Genomic DNA, 18,470 nt, shown 5'->3' on the forward strand with positions numbered 1-18,470 from the left:
GGGTCTTTCTCTAGATTGTGAGCTTTTCCTAGAAAGAAGCAATGTCTTTGTCTTTGAACACCCCTGCAAGTGTACAAGCCAGTGCTTAGGAAAAGTGCTTTTATAAGGGTTTTCTTGAGGCCAAGAAACCTAGAATATGGCATCCACACAGGGAGGGATTTTGTCTGTTATGCTCATTCTTGTATCCCTGTCATCCGTAACAGTGCTTGGTTTAAAGTGCTTCGTACAGGCCCTCTCTGTTCAGGCTCTGAAATGCTCTAACCCAAGCTCTTTTTCTGTTCTCCTATTTAAATCTGAGCTCAAAGTCAAGGCCCAGTCCCATCTCTTTGGAGTTGTCATTCCCTCTTCTTACCCACTCCCTACTCGTGACAGCACCTCAGGACTACAAGCTCAAGCATACTGAGCTCACAGAGTTCTGCATTGCGTTGTTCACTATTACTTCTTAATTTAAAATTTCTAATTTCTTCTCCCAACTACAGAATGAGCTTCTTAAAAATACGAGGCCATCTTTTACATGGTTTCTGACTCCTTCAGAAAGGATATGATTGATTGAATTATTAATTAAACATCATCACTTAGGTCTGGAAGGTTAAGCATTTCAGAGTTTCCAGTTCCCTTTGTCCTTAATGGATGGATTCTCAAAGACCTGAGCGTTTGTGTGGGTTTGTGCACACACAGAACGCTAAATATTGAAGGCTTATACACTTAAAATGCCATCCCTCTCATCCAAGAATAAATGTACAAACCATTAAATAAGTCCCTTTTCTTTTTTTTTTTTTCAAGGTGAAACAAACAAAAAAGCCTTACTGGACTTGGGGGGAGGAGTGGGAGCACTAGGAGTTAGAGGAGTGGAAATTTGGCACCATCTGCAAAGCGTTTGGGCAACTCAGCTCTCCATTTTTGAGAGATTGCCATGTGCATTGTCATGAATATTACTTATAGTCAAGTTACATTGGCTAAAGGCTGAATCTTTCCAACATGTGGAACTGATTGCCGTTTTTCCTTTTACCCCCTTGGAAAGCTAAAACAACAACAGAAAAAAACCAATAACCCTTCCAGAGCTTTATTGCATTTAGGGAAGTGTTTCCGTCTTGTTTTGCTTTTGTTCTCCGGGTTCATATTTACCCACAGCTCTCCTGGTTTTGAATGCTACCACCGGAAATCCAGTGATCAAAATGAGAAACTTTGCTCCCTGAGATTATTGCTTTAGATTTTCCCTGCTAAATCAAGACTGCAAACTGCTTCTTTTGGTCAGTAATTTTTTTTGAGGGGTAGAGTGAACCAAAACAGGCAGCTCTTTGTAAAGGTGACTCTTGTCACTGACTTGTGACCCTCCCACATGCTTTCTTACTATTCTGAGTTTATGTTGGTTTGAAGGATGTTAAGTTAAATGCTATCAGACTATGTGTGTATGTATATATTGATATTTAGAGCCAAAAGAAGACAGTAGAGGAAAAACGGGTGAAAGAAGATTTCTTTTTATTTATGTCTTAGAAAAGATACCTTCCTCCTTTTTTTTGTTGGCTTGTTGAGCAACCAACCACAATAATGACCTGAATAATTTAATGCCTAGATAAATGGATACACAGATTAATGGATGCACAAGTGCTTATTTATGCTTACTATGTACAATGCACTGTGCTAAAAAAATTGTGGCACAGGGCCCTGGCCAGTTTGCTCAGTGGTAGAGTGTAGTCTCAGTGTGTGGATGTCCTGGGTTCGATTGCCGGTCAGGGCACACAGAAGAAGCGACTGTCTGCTTCGCTGCTCCTCCTCCTCCTCCGCTCTCTGTCTCACACACACACACTCTCTCTCTTTCTTCTCCTCCCACAGCCATGGCTTGATTGGTTCAAGCAAGTTGGCCTCCAGTGCTGAGTATGGCTCCAAGGCCTCCACCTCAGGCGCTAAAAAAAAAAAAAGGCTCGGTTGCTGAGCAACAGAGTAACTGCCCCAGATGGGCAGGGAATCACCCCCTAGTGGGCTTGTCAGGTGGATCCTGGTCAGGGCACATGTGATAGTCTGTCTCTCTGCCTCCCCTCCTCTCACTTAAAGAAAAATGGCTTGGACAAAGCAGGGACCTAGAAATTCAAATGAGTAGAAGGAAATAAATTAAAATGTAAACAGAAGTTGATTTTTACCAAGTAGTCAGACAGTAGGTTTTTTTTTCTCTACTTATTTTCAAATTTCCTAGACTGAACATATTGTTTAATTATAGCATAGACAGTCTTTGCTACAGAAGTTTAGAAAGGGAAGAGATGACCATTGGTGAGAGTTTATTAAGAAAGAAGTGAGACTGGAATTGCTAAGTATCTATGCAGACATGTTTGCTGTCCCCATACCTCCATCATAATCATTAAGAGGATAGTCATAAAGAGTAACCTTTCTAGAATAGAATAATAATAGAATAACTGTCAAGAGTGTCTGAATAACTACCATAATGGTATGTGGAATGCATTAATCATGTTTTTAGTGCACTCTGTATAAATTCATCTTCACATTTATGAGGTTAAGTGAGTTACTATACATAAAGTACCTAGTGCCAGACAGGATAGCACCTTATAAGCTTTAGCTATTATTATTTTTAAATGCAGCAACTGTAAACCAGAGCAAGGAAGTCTGTTGACCACACGGTGTGCCATTTGTGCAAGGTTGTCTGTTGTGTACTGATTAGTTTTGTTTCAATTCCCAATCTAGGCCTTTTCCTCTCCCATGATTTTAGATACCTAAATAAGCCTCTCTTTTTGTCATGAAACGGAAATAGCCCTGTTTTTTTGCAAGTGACTGTGACACTCAAGATCTAATTTTTATAGTGAAGATTAGGCATGAGACCTTAGCTTTATTTTTTCTTCTGAAACTACAGGTGGGGATCCAGTGCAGATGGTTCTTTGTAGTTTGAAAACTCTTGGAAAAAACTCTTGTCATAAAATAAATACATGCTCTATTTTGAGATTGGCGGATGGGGAAGAAAGAAAATATATTTTGGATTTCTTAGTCATGAGCAAGCCCTGTTACATTTTGGTCACTTTCTAGATTTTACATAAGCTTTCTCTGTGTGTTTATATAGAAGCTAATACATAAACTTGGCAGTAAAGCCAATTTTGCATCCAGACATGGCCACTTACTTATGAACGGTCAACCTTGGGCAAGTTAAACCCTCAGAACCTCAATTTCCTCCTCCGTGAAATGAGGACACCAAAAGGTTGCTGTGAATATTAAATGAGATAGGGTGTTATAAACACCTTGATCCATCCCCCTGGGCCCTTGATAATATATATACATTGTAACATTACTATATATAATGCACTCCCACACACACACATACATATTAGAACAATATTTGTATATGTAAATGCTGCTTTTAAAATATTAACAATGACAAATTTATTATAATAGCTGTGCAGTATATTCTTAATTGGATGAAGAGTAATTTAATCAGTACCCTATTATTGGACATTTAGGTTATTTTTGATTTTCCGTTTTAGTGGTAACCTTTTTAATATTTTCAGTAAACTGTTTTCTTGAGCCACCTGTATTCAGAATGAATGAGTTTAGAGATTTTTTTAAATGGCTGGGATTTATAGCATCAGATTGGTGACCGCAGAATACAGAATGATGAGCCTCCTTAGATAATGTCATCTTCTGGACATTTCGTATGTTTAACAGTGTGAGGTTAAATAGTCTGGTAAAAATCAGACAAGGTCTAATCTGGGCAGGAGGGAGCCCTTAAAACCTAGTACAGGATTATTCATGGGGTATGCTTAGGGCAGAATAAAGCCATGCATATGTTTTCCTTCCCCAAACATTTAAATTGAGTTGCCTTTCATTCCCTGTACAGTGATTGTTGGAGTTTGTTTTTAATGACAGCAGTTTCTCTTTTAATGGTTAATGTTGGACAGCTTCTTGAGAAAGCAATGATGATCTGTATTTTCCTCCCCTTTGGCCACAATTTCAAGAACTTAGGGAGAAATCTAGAGCAGATTTAGGCTATTAGTGAACTGTCGGCCTAATTGGCTTCGAATGGAGACCTGTTAACATCAAAAGAATAATCTTTTGAATAAAAATTTAGTCTTTATATTTTCTTAGCAAAGATCAGGGAGGGAGACCAACAGAATCTCATTAGGCTTCTAAAGATACGTATTTTTTCCCTGCGATGTTGTACTATACCATATATTTAAATACCTAGTTAAAATCTGGCAGAACCTTTGGAAGAGCGAAGGTGGAGCCAACTGTCTGGACTGAGCATCTTATTAAACACTCACGTAAGTGTTCCTGTTCCAGCAAAGTGGAATTCCCTTGCCATCTGTTAAGCAGGTTCAATTAAATAAACCTGAGAGGGACGGAGACGGGGTAGGGAAGGTGGGCCAGTGCGCAGGGAGGACGGCAGTGCAGCCCTCGGAGGTGGGGGAAGCAGGCTGCCCCGCGCACACGTGCAGATGCAGACAGAGCAGGGTGGCTTTTCTTCCCTTGTAGTAGAGGTGGAGGGAACTGTATTCAATTGCTAACATGACTCTTTAATTTTCAACTTTACTTAAATTGAAAAAATTTTTATTGTATTTCCCTTTTGATGGAGAAGGGGAAGCTGTACTTAGGGAATAAAAGAACAGACTGTGCAACAAGAAGATCTGATTAAATTATGTTATATAAGTTTAAGAGCATCCAGGTTGGATGAAACTTTAATAAAGACACCTTTTTTCTTGCTGAAAATTCAGGTTCATGGAAAGCTGAAGAACAAAGTAACTTTCTGTTGTTAGAGTTTGAGGGAGCAATTAATATGTAGCCTCAGGGAGGGCTCAGGAGGTCTTACCTGTGAATTCCTGTGTGACTCTCCAGTGGTACAATCCCAGTTTCATCTGAATTACAGATTGAGGTGTTGACTTTTCTTTGAGTATTTAGAATAGCCAGTTAATAGATTCTTGTCCTTTTTAAAATCATGTGGGGCCTTGGCCGGTTGGCTCAGTGGTAGCGCATGGGCCCAGCCTGTGGATGTCCCAGATTTGATTCCTGGTCAGGGCATACCGGAGAAGCAGCCATGGCTTGATTGGTTCAAGCACGTTGGCCCTGGGTGCTGAAGATGGCTTCCTGGCCTCCACCTCACTCATTAAATATCGCGTCAGTGCCGAGCAAGGGGGCAATAGCCCCAGATGGACAAAGCATCGGCCCCAGATGGGGCTTGGTGGGTGGATCCTGGTCCGGGCGCATGAGGGAGTCTGTCTCTGCCTCCCCTCCTCTCACTTAATAATTTTTAAAAAGTGGTTTTAAAAACATACAGAAACATTTGACAAGGGTATATTTTAAAGAGACTGCCTGGAATATATGCTTAAAGTGAATTTATTAAAATATGGCCTACACACTGAAAAGTGCACAGTCATAAGTGTGCAGCTTGATGAAGTCTCACAGAAGTGAACACCTCCCTGTAGGCAGCACCCAGATCCGGAAAGAGAGCATTTCAGCATTCCAGAAGCAGCTTTCATGGCCTGTTCTCTTCACTCTCTTACAAAGGGTAGCCACTCTCCTGACTTCTAGCAGGATATGAGTTTTGTCTGTTTTTGGAACTTGATGGAAATGGAATTTTGTGATTTGTCTTCTGTCTTCTTTCACTCAATATTATGTTTGTGAGAGTCATCATATTGATGCATGGTGCAAGTGTTTGTTCATTCTCATCACCAAATACTCCATTGTGTGAATACACCAGAAATGGTCTGTTCTATTGCTGATAAGCATTTGGATGTTTTCCAGGTTGGGGCTCTTATGAATGGTGCTGCTTTGAACAGTCTTATGCTTTTCTTTTGATAAACATATGAGCATGTTTCTGCTCAATATATACCAAGGGTGGGAACTACTGGGTCATAGGATAAGTATATATAATTAGAAGACACTGTCAGTTTTCCAAAGCGTGTGTATTAATGAGAGAGAAAGGCCAGTTTGTCTTTAGATCAGAGTACTCAGTTCTCATGAGCATAAGATAAGAATAAGGCATCTTGTTGTTGTTATTGTTTTCTTTTTATTGTGGAAAAAAATTTAATAAAGAGGATTTGGTATACTGAGAATCGTGGACATAGATAAAACTGAAGTGGTTACCGGGGGAGGGAGTGAGGGAAAGGGGAGTAAAGAGGGACAGATATACGATGACAGAAAGTGATTTGACTGGGTGATGGGCACACAACACAATTAACAGTTCAAATGATATAGAGATATTCACCTGAAACCTATGTACTCTTATTGATCAATGTCAACCCATTAAACTTAATTTTTTTTTTTATTCAGCAAGAGGAGGGGAGGCAGAGAAATTCCCACATCTGCCCTGACGGGGATCCACTTGGCAAGCCCACTAGGGGGCAATGCTCTGCCCATCTGGGGCGATGCTCCCTTGCTCCCTCACTCAGCAACTGAGCTCTAGGCTATGGAGCCATCCTCCATGCCTGAAGCCAACTTGCTAGGATCTAGCCATAGCTGCAGGAGGGGAAGAGAGAGAGAAAGAGAAGCAAGAGGGGGAGGGGTGGAGAAGCAGATGGGCGCTTCTCCTGTGTGCCCTGATCAGGAATCAAACCCGGAACTTCCATCTACATGTCAGGACGACGCTCTACCACTGAGCCAACTGGCCTGGGCCAAATTTAATTTCTAAATTAAAAAACAACAACAACAAAAAACATCCCAGAATCAACCAATGAAGGCATGGATAAGTGAAACAATGATTTGATGTTTCTCTCTCTTTCTCTGTCTCTCTCTCTAAAAATAAATTTTAAAAAAAATTTAAAGAGGATTCGGTGAAATATTTTTTGTTAAAATAACTTTAAAATTCCTCACTCGTTTTTATCTTTTCATTATGGAGTGAAGCATATATTTACTTTCAGTATTTGGTGCGAGTGAGAAAGAGTAATGGGCAAAGGTGGGCAATGTCTTTGCTGTTACTTGGCAGGATTTGTACAGAGGAGACAGTTCAGACTCCCTAGATTGTGATCAAATGAAGAGTTCAAATTTCTGGAATTCCTTTGGTCCTCCAGGGAGCTGGTCTAAGGGAACAAGACAACTTGGAAATGAAATGCTGTACCTACCACCCTCCCATCCTCCTATTGCTGTGAGTAAATCACCCAGGAGGACTGGAGAATCTGATCTTTGGGGGATTGTGCATCATGTTCGTGTTTTAGGAAAACATTTCCATTTTCACTTTCTAAGTCCTCTAGTAATCAAGAAACTCTTTACCCTAGTTGCCATATGTTACATAGATATGTCCTCTTTTATGTTATTGTTGTCATGGATGATCCTTGTTTTTACCATGACCTTATTGGAGCTTTTGCTTGCAGTTTTGTTTTGTTCTTCATATCTGGTTGAATAACCCCCTTGAGTATTCTTGCAATAGGGTTTTTCTGGTGATAAATTTTCTCAGCTCTGTATGTCTGCAAATGTTTTATTTCTCCTTGATATTTGAAGGATAGATTTGATGGATATAGTATTCTTGGCCTGTAATTCCTCTCTTTCAGTATTTAGAATGTTTGAGTCCACACTCTTCTGGCTTGTGGAGTTTCTGCTAAGAAGTCTGATGATAACCTAATGGTCTTTTCTTTATATATTACGTTCTTCTTTTCCTTAGCTACCTTGAGTATTCTTTCTTTGTCACTGATTTTTGACAGTTTTATAACGATGTGCCTGGGAGTAGATTTGTTTGGGTTGAGGTAACTCAGCCTTCTTTTTGCTTCTAGGATTTGCAGCTTTAACTCTTTGCATAGGCTTGGGAAGTTTTCAACAATTATTTGTTTGAATAGGCTCTTCATTCCCTTCTTCTTTTCTTCTTCTGTTATACCCATTATTCTTAGATTGCTCTTTCTGTTGGAGTCAGACAATTCCCATAGAGCTCTTTTTTTTTATTTTTTTTTATTTTTATGCATGAGTCTTCTTCCCTCTGTAGCAGGGGTCGGGATCCTTTTTGGCCGGGAGAGCCATGAACACCACATATTTTAAAATGTAATTCCATGAGAGCCATACAATATGTTTAACACTAATACATGTAAATGTATGCATTTTATATAAGACCAACACTTTTAAAGTACAATAAGTCTCTGAATTCTTTTTAATAATGTTGTTATTCTCTTGCTAAGCAATGATGAATAAAGTACTTCTTACCATTAATGCAACTTCTGGTGCTGCATGGTTTTGCTGATGGCTTTGTAGTCTGGTTGATACGTGGTGAGGTTAAGCTTCATGCAGGTGTTGAGACTTCTGTTAAACGTGATTGTAGGTTGGTCTTAACGTTCTTTAGATGTGAGAAAGACTGTTCACATGCATACGTAGAGCCAAACATTGTCAGTACAGCAATACTCACCCACTGCAGTGTGTGGTATGTGACGGAAGCCGTTCCAAGTTTTGACAATCAGCTGGTCCATACGTTGAAGTTTTTTCATTTCTCCCCACTTGTGTTTGCTCACCAACTCTGCTTGCTGCCGTGCAAGTTTTTCCAAATCTTCATTCAGTTACTTGAACTTATTCACCCACATGTCTGAGGCCTTCAGGTCAGCAGCTTGTAGCTCAAAATATCTGACGGAGACACCAGGGATGTAACTAAGGAGGGTGCTGTCTACTGCACAATCTTGTGGTTGGGTGATGAACTTTAAAAGACGAATGTGCTCACGAAATTCTCCAAAGCGCACTTTGAATGACTGCAGGAGATGAGATGTGAAGCCCGCTAACTGCTGGAGATCAAGATGTTGAGCAGGGTCACTTGCTGTTCTTGCATCTTTAAACTCTCCCAGTTTTTCAAAGTGTAGTAAATGACCTGTTTCAGTGTCAGCGATGAAGAGTTCCAGCTTGTTTTCAAATGCATATGCTGCTTGTTGAAGGGATAAGACTATATTTCCAACGCCTTGCATTTTCACATTGAGGGGGTTCAGATGTTCAGTCATGTCCACGAGATAGTAGAACTTCAGGAGCCACTCAGTGTTAGCTAACTCAGGATGCTCAACGTTTTTTATTTCAAGAAAAGTCCGGATTTAGCTCAGATAAGCCGCAAAACGGCTGAGCACCTTCCCTCTTGATAACCAACACACATTGCTGTGCAGAAGCAGACCAGGATAATTATTCCCAACTTCATCCAGCAGTGTTTTAAACTAGTGATCATTTAAAACTCGAGCAACAATAAAGTTGACCACCTGAATGACCAGTGACATCACCTCACCAAGCTGCTTGCCACACATCTGAGCACAAAGCGCCTCCTGATGTAGGATGCAGTGACAACTTAGGATGAGTCTCTTTTCATGTTCATGAAGCAGTGCTACGAATCCTCTGTTTTTCCCCACCATGCACAGAGCACCATCAGTACACACCAAAATAAGTTTATCCATCGGTAGATTTTTTTTCTTTAGCGAACTCAGTGAAAGACTTAAATAAATCCTTCCCTCTTGTTGTCTCTTTCATAAGCAAAACAGCAAGAGTTTCTTATGTAGTGTGTCACTGACAGCGTACCTTGCAATCACGCTGAACTGGGATAAATGGCTTAACGTCTGTTGACTCATCCAAAGCGAGAGAAAGAATGGTGCTGCATTTATGTCCTTCACTTGTGTTGCCTCAATTTGATTTGCCATCATTATGGTACGATTGTGAACAGTTCTTGAAGACAGAGGCATATCTTTTATTCATTTGATTATCTTGTCTTTATCCAAAAAGTCGTCAAAAAGTTTATTGGCAACATCAAGCATGAATGTTTTGGCATACTCCCCATCTGTGAATGGCTTTCCATTTCTCACAACTTCTAAAGCACCAGCAAAGCTAGCTGAATTCCAGTCACCTTTTTGGGTCCAAACATGGAGTTGCTGCTGACTAGCTTGCACTCTGCACAGTAGCTCTTGACATGCTTTCTTCCTGCTGTCCCCCGCTGGATATTTCTATGCAAATGTAATATGGCGTGTGTCGAAGTGCCGCTTTATATTTGACTGTTTCATCGATGCAATTTTATCATTCCGTATTAGATACACTGCAGAACCTGCTCTCTCCACAAAGGCGAATTCCTCTGTCCATTCCTGCTGAAAAGTACGATACTCCTCATCTTTTTTTCTTTTAGCCATCTTCTTCGTCAGAGGGATTCTGCAATTAGCTAGCTGACTACTTGATTTTAAAAGGAGGGAAGTTAACTTCCTGACCTCACAATGACCTGTGTACGTTAAGCATTATCCAATAAAAGTTTGGTGTTGTCCCAGAGGACAGCTGTGATTGGCTCCGGCCACCCGCAACCATGAACATGAGCGGTAGGAAATGGAATGGATTGTAATATATGAGAATGTTTTATATTTTTAACATTATTTTTTTTTATTAAAGATTTGTCTGCGAGCCAGATGCAGCCATCAAAAGAGCCACATCTGGCTCATTCATGAGCCATAGGTTCCTGACCCCTGCTCTGTAGCATTTCTAGTTGCCTGTCTTTGATGTCACTGATCCTCTAGCCTCTATCTGGCCTGTTCCATTAGCTGAACTTGCTACCTCAGATTTCAGTTCATGTATTTAGTTCTTTATCTCCATTTTTAAAGTTCCAGTCTCCTTGGTGAAATACTCATTTTGTTTACTAATTTGGTTTTGAGCTCATTAAATTGCTTATTGATGTTTTTTCACTTCACATCTCATTGAGTATTTTCAGAACTTCAATTTCAAATTTTCTATCATTTAACTCCAAGGTTTCCATGTGTGAGATTGCTTTCTGGAGATATTTCATTTTCTTTCTGAATTACTTGTCTGTCTTGTGTACCCATGCTATTCTATTTCTTTTTTCTTGATGGCATTTGAGAGTGGTATTGTTAACAAAAACTAACTAAATAAATAAAAATTAAAAATTAAAAAATACAATAAAATATAAAAATTTTAAAAATAATGACAATTAAAATAGGAAAAGCCACAGAAAACAAAAAGTAAAAACTAGTCTGGCCGTTTGTTTAGTGGAAGAGCATCGGCCCAGCATGTGGATGTCCCTGGCTTGATTCCCTGTCAGGGCACACAGGAGAAGCAACCTTCTGTTTCTCCACCCCTCCTCCCATTCTCTCTCTCTCTCTCTCTCTCTCTCCCCCCCCCTCCCTCCCTCCCTCCCTCCTACAGTGTAATTTGATTGGTTTAAGCGCATTGGCCAAAGGTGCTGAGGATGGCTCTGTGGAGCCTCTGCCTTAGGCACTATAAATAGCTCAGTTTAGAACATGGCCCAAGATGGGGGTTGCTGGGTGAATCCCTGTGGGGGTCTATGCAGGAGCCTGTCTTTCTGTTTCCCTTCCTCTCATTTGGAAAAGATGGGGAAAAAACCCGAAAACCAAAAAATAAAAAAATAAAGAACAAAAATAAGCACCCACAAAAAAAAGAATAAAAGATATAAAAATTAAAGAAAGTGAAATCCAAAAAAGAAAAAGAAGGAATAAAAGGAAAAATGAAAAAAAGAAAAATAGAAAAAGATTTTCAGTTTTGAGAGAGTACTGTTTTCTTCCATTAGGTGTTGCTTTTTTTATACAGATTTTAGCTCTATGAGATTCCTGAGCTGCCACTAACTGAGACATTGCTATTGCAATGATGTAGGTGGGTCCACAGTCGTGTTGATTGGGTGGGACATGCTGTGAGGGCTTTGTGGCTCTATCTAGCAATGGCAATCTGAGGCCTCCAGGCACTCCTCCCCATGTCTCAACAGATCCGGGGACTAGACACAGAGCACCCCTGTACTTCAGGGGAGAGAGCATCTCTGGAGAGTTAGCTTTGGGGTTTGTCTCTGCCACTGTCCGTAGAGACAACAAGACTTAGTTGGAATCTGGGAGGCTGGGGGGGCCACACTTTGGTTTCTCTGTTTCTGTGCTGAGTTCAAGCTACAGGCAGACCGTGGGAACACTGGCTGGGACCTGCGCTCTGCCACTGCTTTGGTTTAGCGTTTCCCTCTCTGCGCCTCGATCTCTCCATTCCTCCGGGCAGAAGGAGACCCTGTCACTCTGGGTTTCCATTATAGCCTGGCAGACAATCCCCAGATAGCCTGAACTTCCTCTCCCTAGTCCTGGCAGAGGAGAAAAACCATGTCACTCCAGCTTCTGTCCTCACCAGAGCTGACAGCAAGTGCGTTCTATCTTCCACCTCCCTTTTCAACCCTTTCTACCTTTAGTCCATTTGGTGTGCGAATCTTTCAGGCACACCTGCAAGCCTAGCTGGGGTTTCTTCCCTGCATTATAATTGTTCAATTTGTTATAATTTATAGGGGAGAGATCAGGAATATCTCTCTTGCCACCATTACTCTGATGTCATCCCAAGTAAAGATTCACCATGTTTTATTAAAACTAGGATATATCACTGTCAGAAATGAAATAAAAAGTTGACCATACTCGTGAAGTTCTGGCAACACTACATAAATTACATTAATTTTTAATAAAAATGTGTTCTTGGTACTGAGCAGGTTTTGAAAATCAAGTTCTATTAAAATAGAATATGATCTGGATATGTGGGTGACAGTGAAATTGACCCTTCCTCTAAAGGCATTTTAAGTTTTTTATCAGAAAAGTGGGAACTCAGAGTTGTAGCAATGGAAGCCGATAGGTTCATAATCCCTTTCCTAAAACAAGATCTGTTTTAGGATTCAGAATCCTGATGCTTCTTGATGATAAAACACCCCCAGTAAGATATAAAGCAGAACTCTATAATCAGGTGTATTATTAATACATCTGCATCAAAGTGAATGAATACTCACATTAAATGGTTTAATAAAGACTGTAAATATACATCAATTGAAGTTAGGATTTACTGCCAAATAAAGTTCGTGTTGTATCATATTTTACTAACAAATGTGTCATGCAAAACTTTTTCATTGCCTTTTGAATTTTGAGAATACACATAAACGATTGTTGGTCTGCATTATGTTTGGGCGTTAGTGCCTAACAGTGGTGCTTTTTTATATGGACAAGTAGCAAATTTTTATGAGACAATTTAGTTAGAGCTGTATCTGGAGTCACATTGCCTGGGTTCATATTCCAGCCTTGACTAATGACTTTAGGTAAATTATTTAACCACCCAGCATCTTACTTTTTTATTTTTGGTGCTTCAGTAATTTTCTTATAAAGATTAAATAAGTTTTGCATATGAAGTACAATGTGTGTGTTGCATTAGACTCTTTAATAAATAAGCATCAGTTCCCTCATCTGTATATTAGGGATAATAATAATGCCTGTCACAAATATATTTTGGGAGACTTAAATAAGTAAACTGATGGAACGTCCTTAGAATAGCGTTTGTCCCATTATCTGCATTCAGTAAATAGCAGCCAATATCATCATCACCACCATTACTAAATATCTGTACCTTTCCTATCAGCAGGATCATTTTTAAGAAAGAAAGAGAAAATAAATATCTGTTGAATGAATGAGTGGAACATTGGAAACTTATGGTAATTCACAATTAAAATTTTCTAGACTGTAATTTCATTGCATTCTATCTCAACTCTTCCCAAGACTGTTTGCTTTCTCCTCGGCCCCCAGCACCTTTATCTTCATTCATTTACATACCACTTGATGAGCTTAGCACTTGTTTCCTCATTACAACCACATCAGGTGTGTTAGGCTGTCTGGGAAGCTGGCCCAGATGCTGACAAACCCTGGCTATAAGACTGAAAGGCAAAAGGGAAATTTTGGTGGACGTCTCCAGGTCTGATTCCTTACTCATTTGGAGAGTTCCAGAGATATCTGGACAGTTTTAGGAGAAATGATGAGGCTGCTTACTCCTTTTTGAAGGGGAAGGTGCCTCTACCAGATACAGGCGGTCCTCAGGTTACGACAGCCTCGACATATGACATTTCGAGTTTAAGACGCTTACTCCCATAAAAACTTTATAAAATTGAGATGTGAGTGTTTCAACTTACGCCATTAGTGTTGTACTTATGGACTATGTGGGCAAACTACATAGTTTGGTTGCACATGGCAGAATAATACTCAGTAGTGCCGCATATGAGCGAGGGAGTTGGCATCCCCCAGAAAGCTTACCTACACCATTTTGGACTGTTAAAGGCGCAAATGTTCCATTTGTGTTAGGCTAGGGTGTGTTTCAACTTAACCACCAAAATACAGATTATGTCACTGTTGTAGGAACGAACTGTGTCATAACCTGAGGACCCCCTGAACATATATCTTGGTCTCTTATTTTTTCATTTGTTATATGTTAATCTCTTGACATTGCTTAATAATGAGAGGTTTTGATAAAGTCCTGAGTCTACAGAGATGTTTTAAATGCAGGCAATGTATGGAGGACTGGGTACTAGCTCGGCAGAAACCAGTGGAAGAATGTGTGCTTGTGTGTCACAGTTTGGACTGATGTCTTGGCACGGCTGTCATATTTCCTGGCATGTATATATGAACTGGATCTTCTTTTAAGGCAAGCCCTGTTACGTTAGCCTCCCAAGGGGGCACTTAAGTAACGAAGGTGATGGATAATATGGGGTAGGTATTGGTTGGACAGGGACATGAGAGAATATAAAAAGAATCCCTTTTAAAGAGCGTTATTACATTGGGTTTTAGTGTCTGTAAACAATTACAGCATTCATGGAGTTCAGGATTTAAATGAGAAACACAACTTGGTGAGATTATCCCAGTTGGATAAAATGGCATGGGCTCCGGAAATCTATAATTAAATGTATTTTTGAAATTGAAAAATACTGTGTAACATCTGGTTTATTTCACTACAAAAGTGCCTGGGTATTGCTTATGTAAGTGTGATTGACTTTGGCTGATATTTGGATTTCTCTGTGTAAAATAACTATATTTTAATTAAAATTTTTTGTGCTTGACTCTATTTGTGGTGTAAACAAATTACTCACACACACATACACTCATGTAGAAAATGGCTGTGCTTTTCAGAAAATCTAATGTGCATTGCTTTTCTTTGTGTTGCAGCGGATATTCAACTCCTTTGTTTACACTGAGAAAATCTCAAATGGAGAAAGTGAAGTACAGCAGGTAAGAGGTTCTTCAGTACTTGACATTCTCGCTCTTGGTTCTTGGCTTTTGAATTTGGCTTCATTACTCTTTCCACACAATCTCCACATGAGGATTCCTGTTCTCTGTAAATGAATTAATGGACATCATAAGCATAATGGTGACAACCTAATACTTCAAGTTCTTACAGGCAGTTGAAATAATAGTTATATGGATGGTTTTCTGTTATATGTATACTACACTTTGGAAATATATTATGGGCTTCCTGTTTGTTGTTTGGGAAATTCCTAAACTACTCATATTTTAAAAGAATTAGGAAATCATTTCATCTGACTGTGGAAAAAGTGCCCAGGTTTGGGGAATCAGAAAAACCGCAAGTCAAATTCTGGTTTTCCTACTTACTCTGTGACCCCAGTAAACAATTTAGCCTTTTTGAGCTGCAGGTTCCCAGCCTTACATACAGGGAATATAATATCTAACTTCTGAGGTTGTGAGAATGAAATGGAGTAACATCAAATTAACAGTGTAAATGAGATCCTTCTGTGAAAGGCTGGGGCCTAGAAGCAGCTCAGTGCATATTGGTTTCTTTTGTTCTTTTATTTCTCTTTTCTCCTGTGTTCTTCCTTTGCTTCTTTCCTCCCATCTTCTTTCAATGCTCTGTAGGCTCAAAATGTTCTGAAGCCAGATTCTATTCACTTTATTTATAGCTGGCTTCAAATGGACTGCTTCCCAAATTAAAACATAGTGTTGATGAACTTGGTCATAAATAATTGATCTGCACCTGAAAAGAAGGGTGGTAAAGAGAATTCTGGGTTTTAATTTCAGCTAATCCACCCTCTTCATTACACTGTGTGACTGTCAGCTGGTAATTTGAGGCGAGGTTGGAAACTTTAGTAATGAACAGGACCGAGCTTAAAACTCAAGTGTAGCACAGTACTTCCATAGAGTCAAGAGATCACCATAGTAAAACACATAATAATATAAACTCTGAGATGCTGCCTTTATTTTATTCGTGGAAAACAGCTTGAGTTGATCTGAACCTTGGAAGTGCCAGACAGGAGGCAAAAGCTTTGCAAATGTCATTAGAGTGAAGTTATATGTAGGATAGTTAGATATTTATAATAAATCACTGAGGTTTAGTCCTGAAGTTCAGCATTTCCTGTTTATAGACGTTAAAAACTTTTTATTGGTTTCTTCAGATCAAATTTGTAAGATTTAAGTAGCTGTGTATGTATTATTTTTTCTTAGCTTTCAACATTTTTAAAAAATTAATGACCTGAAATTATAATGAATACAAAGGGGTTTGCTATATCAAGTCTTATCTTCATAATTCCTGTCATATTTTTATTCCAGCAAACTGGAAAGTGCTTTTGGATTATGAAATTTAAAAGGATTTTACAGGGGGAAGATTTCTACACAAAGCATATTCAAGGAAACTTTTGGGGAGACCAACAGCCACTTGATAACATTTTAAAGAAACTGATCCAGGGCTATCAGTTCTGCCTCTTTCCCTTAAGTAACAGATACAAGTTCTTCCTTCAGCTGTTTTCAAACATGCAAGTTTTGTTTTCTTGTACCGATGTCATTGCTTCATTTAACTGTGAACAAGTTTGGAAGCATTCAATAATAAACTTTTAAAATTATGGCAGCTGATTGAGCACTTACGGAACACTGGTGCTAGGCAGTTTCAGTTTATTACCACATTGATTCTCCTAAGTAACCTTGAAGGAAAGATATTATCCTTATTACAAATGAGGAAACTGAAGCTCCAAAGATAAGTTACCTGTAGTCTCAAGGACTCTTAAGGAAGCTCGTTTGCAGTATAATTTTTGACACAGAGTTACCTGTATTTATATTTTAACAGCATTTACTTTAAAATTTTGTATTTTCATCCAATATAGGAGTCTCTCTTAACTCTGTTTTTATCTAAATAATTCATATGAAGGAAAATCACCATAGTCAGTTCTGTCTCTCCTCTTTATGGCTGTCCAAGAGTTCTCTCTGATATTGACCCCTAATGCACTTTTAACTTTCCTCCAGTCTTTCTAGTCTGCCCTCAGGAAGAACCCTGGACAAATAGATCTTATGCCTTTTTTGCACCCAGTATTTGGAGTTAATTATTATGTCATTATCATTATCATTTAGCCTAAATTTAAAAGTATTCAGGGGCTCCTCATAGATACAGGGAGCAGACTGCTGGTGGTTGCCAGGGGGGGAGGGGGGAGGGGGCTTGGGGTAATTGGTGAAAGAGGTGAAAGGATTAAGTATAAATTGGTAGTTACAAAACAGGCATGGGGATGTCAAGTATAACACTGGGAATACAGTCAATAATGTTGTAATAACCATGTATCATGCCAGTTGGGGGGCTGGAAATATTGAGGGGAGCACTATGTAATGTAATGATTGTCTAACCACTGAGCTGTACCCTTGAAACCAATACAGAATAAACCTGAAAGAAAAAAAAAAAGGGGTGGCCTGACCTGTGGTAGCGCAGTGGATAAAGCGTCGACCTGGAAATGCTGAGGTCGCTGGTTCGAAACCCTGGGCTTGCCTGGTCAAGGCACATATGGGAGTTGATGCTTCCAGCTCCTCCCCCTATCTCTCTCCTCTCTCTCTCTGTCTCTCTCTGTCTCCTCTCTAAAATGAATAAATAAAATAAAATAAAATAAAATAAAATAAATAAAAAAAGGGGAAAAAAATAGAATACCCAGGTCCTAAATAATTTATTTTTCTTTGACATGACTTCCATTCCCTTTCAGTCCTCTGGTTACCGTAACAATAACAGCAATAAAAGCTTATATTTGCATATGTACTGAATACTTCACTATGATACTCCTGTGGGTTGACTTGGACAGAAGTTATTCCTATTTTGTAGTGAGAAAACAGAGACTCCTAATATCTTCTTGGCTTGATTAATAACTGCCCTGGAACTCTGGACCCTGAGTTCCTGGATAGTACCCAGGATGAAGTCTTTAGGAAAATGCTTACCTCCTATGTTTACTATTGTGTAATAGGACCCCCATCACCGTCACTCGCACATAATATCTCCTTTGAATTTCAGAATAGCTCTGTAAGATAGGGGAAGTTACTGTTTTTAACTAATGTCAAGGGTCCTAGCTAATATGTAACCAAGCTGGCTTTTTAAAAAATTGTGAAGTTGTTTTAAACTTGTGAAGAGTATATAAAACATATACACAGTAAGTGAGGAAATTAAAATGAGTATCTCAACCTACTACCCATCTAAAGAAATAAAGCCATGACCATTATGTAGAGAGACCTGTGTGACCTTCCCAGAAGGCATCTCCCTACTTCTCCCCGAGATAAACTTATCCTGATTCCTTGTTAAGCCATTCCTTTGCTTTTGTTGTATGTATGATATGTGTGTTGATTTGTTTTATATTCCCCAATTAAGTATTTAGTTTGACTATTTTTATTCTTCATATAAATTTTAAGTACATTGTTTATATTCATAGATATTACTACTTTCAACCAGCATTATATTCCGTAGACTCACCTATGTTGAGATCTGTAGCTAAGGTGCATTTATTTTTAATT

The 18,470-nt window shown here is 39.2% G+C and overlaps 1 protein-coding gene across 1 annotated transcript in view; it reads left to right on the forward strand.

The window, feature by feature from the left end:
- Nucleotides 1–18,470, forward strand: part of CACHD1 (cache domain containing 1) — a 269,698-nt gene that overhangs the window by 88,239 nt on the left and 162,989 nt on the right. Inside the window, exon 2 of the mRNA XM_066376473.1 lies at nucleotides 14,874–14,936. Within this exon, the coding sequence (XP_066232570.1) occupies nucleotides 14,874–14,936 (63 nt within the window). The remainder of the gene's footprint in view (nucleotides 1–14,873; nucleotides 14,937–18,470) is intronic.

Source organism: Saccopteryx leptura, chromosome 3 (genome assembly GCF_036850995.1).
Source record: "Saccopteryx leptura isolate mSacLep1 chromosome 3, mSacLep1_pri_phased_curated, whole genome shotgun sequence".
Classification (NCBI taxonomy): domain Eukaryota; kingdom Metazoa; phylum Chordata; class Mammalia; order Chiroptera; family Emballonuridae; genus Saccopteryx; species Saccopteryx leptura.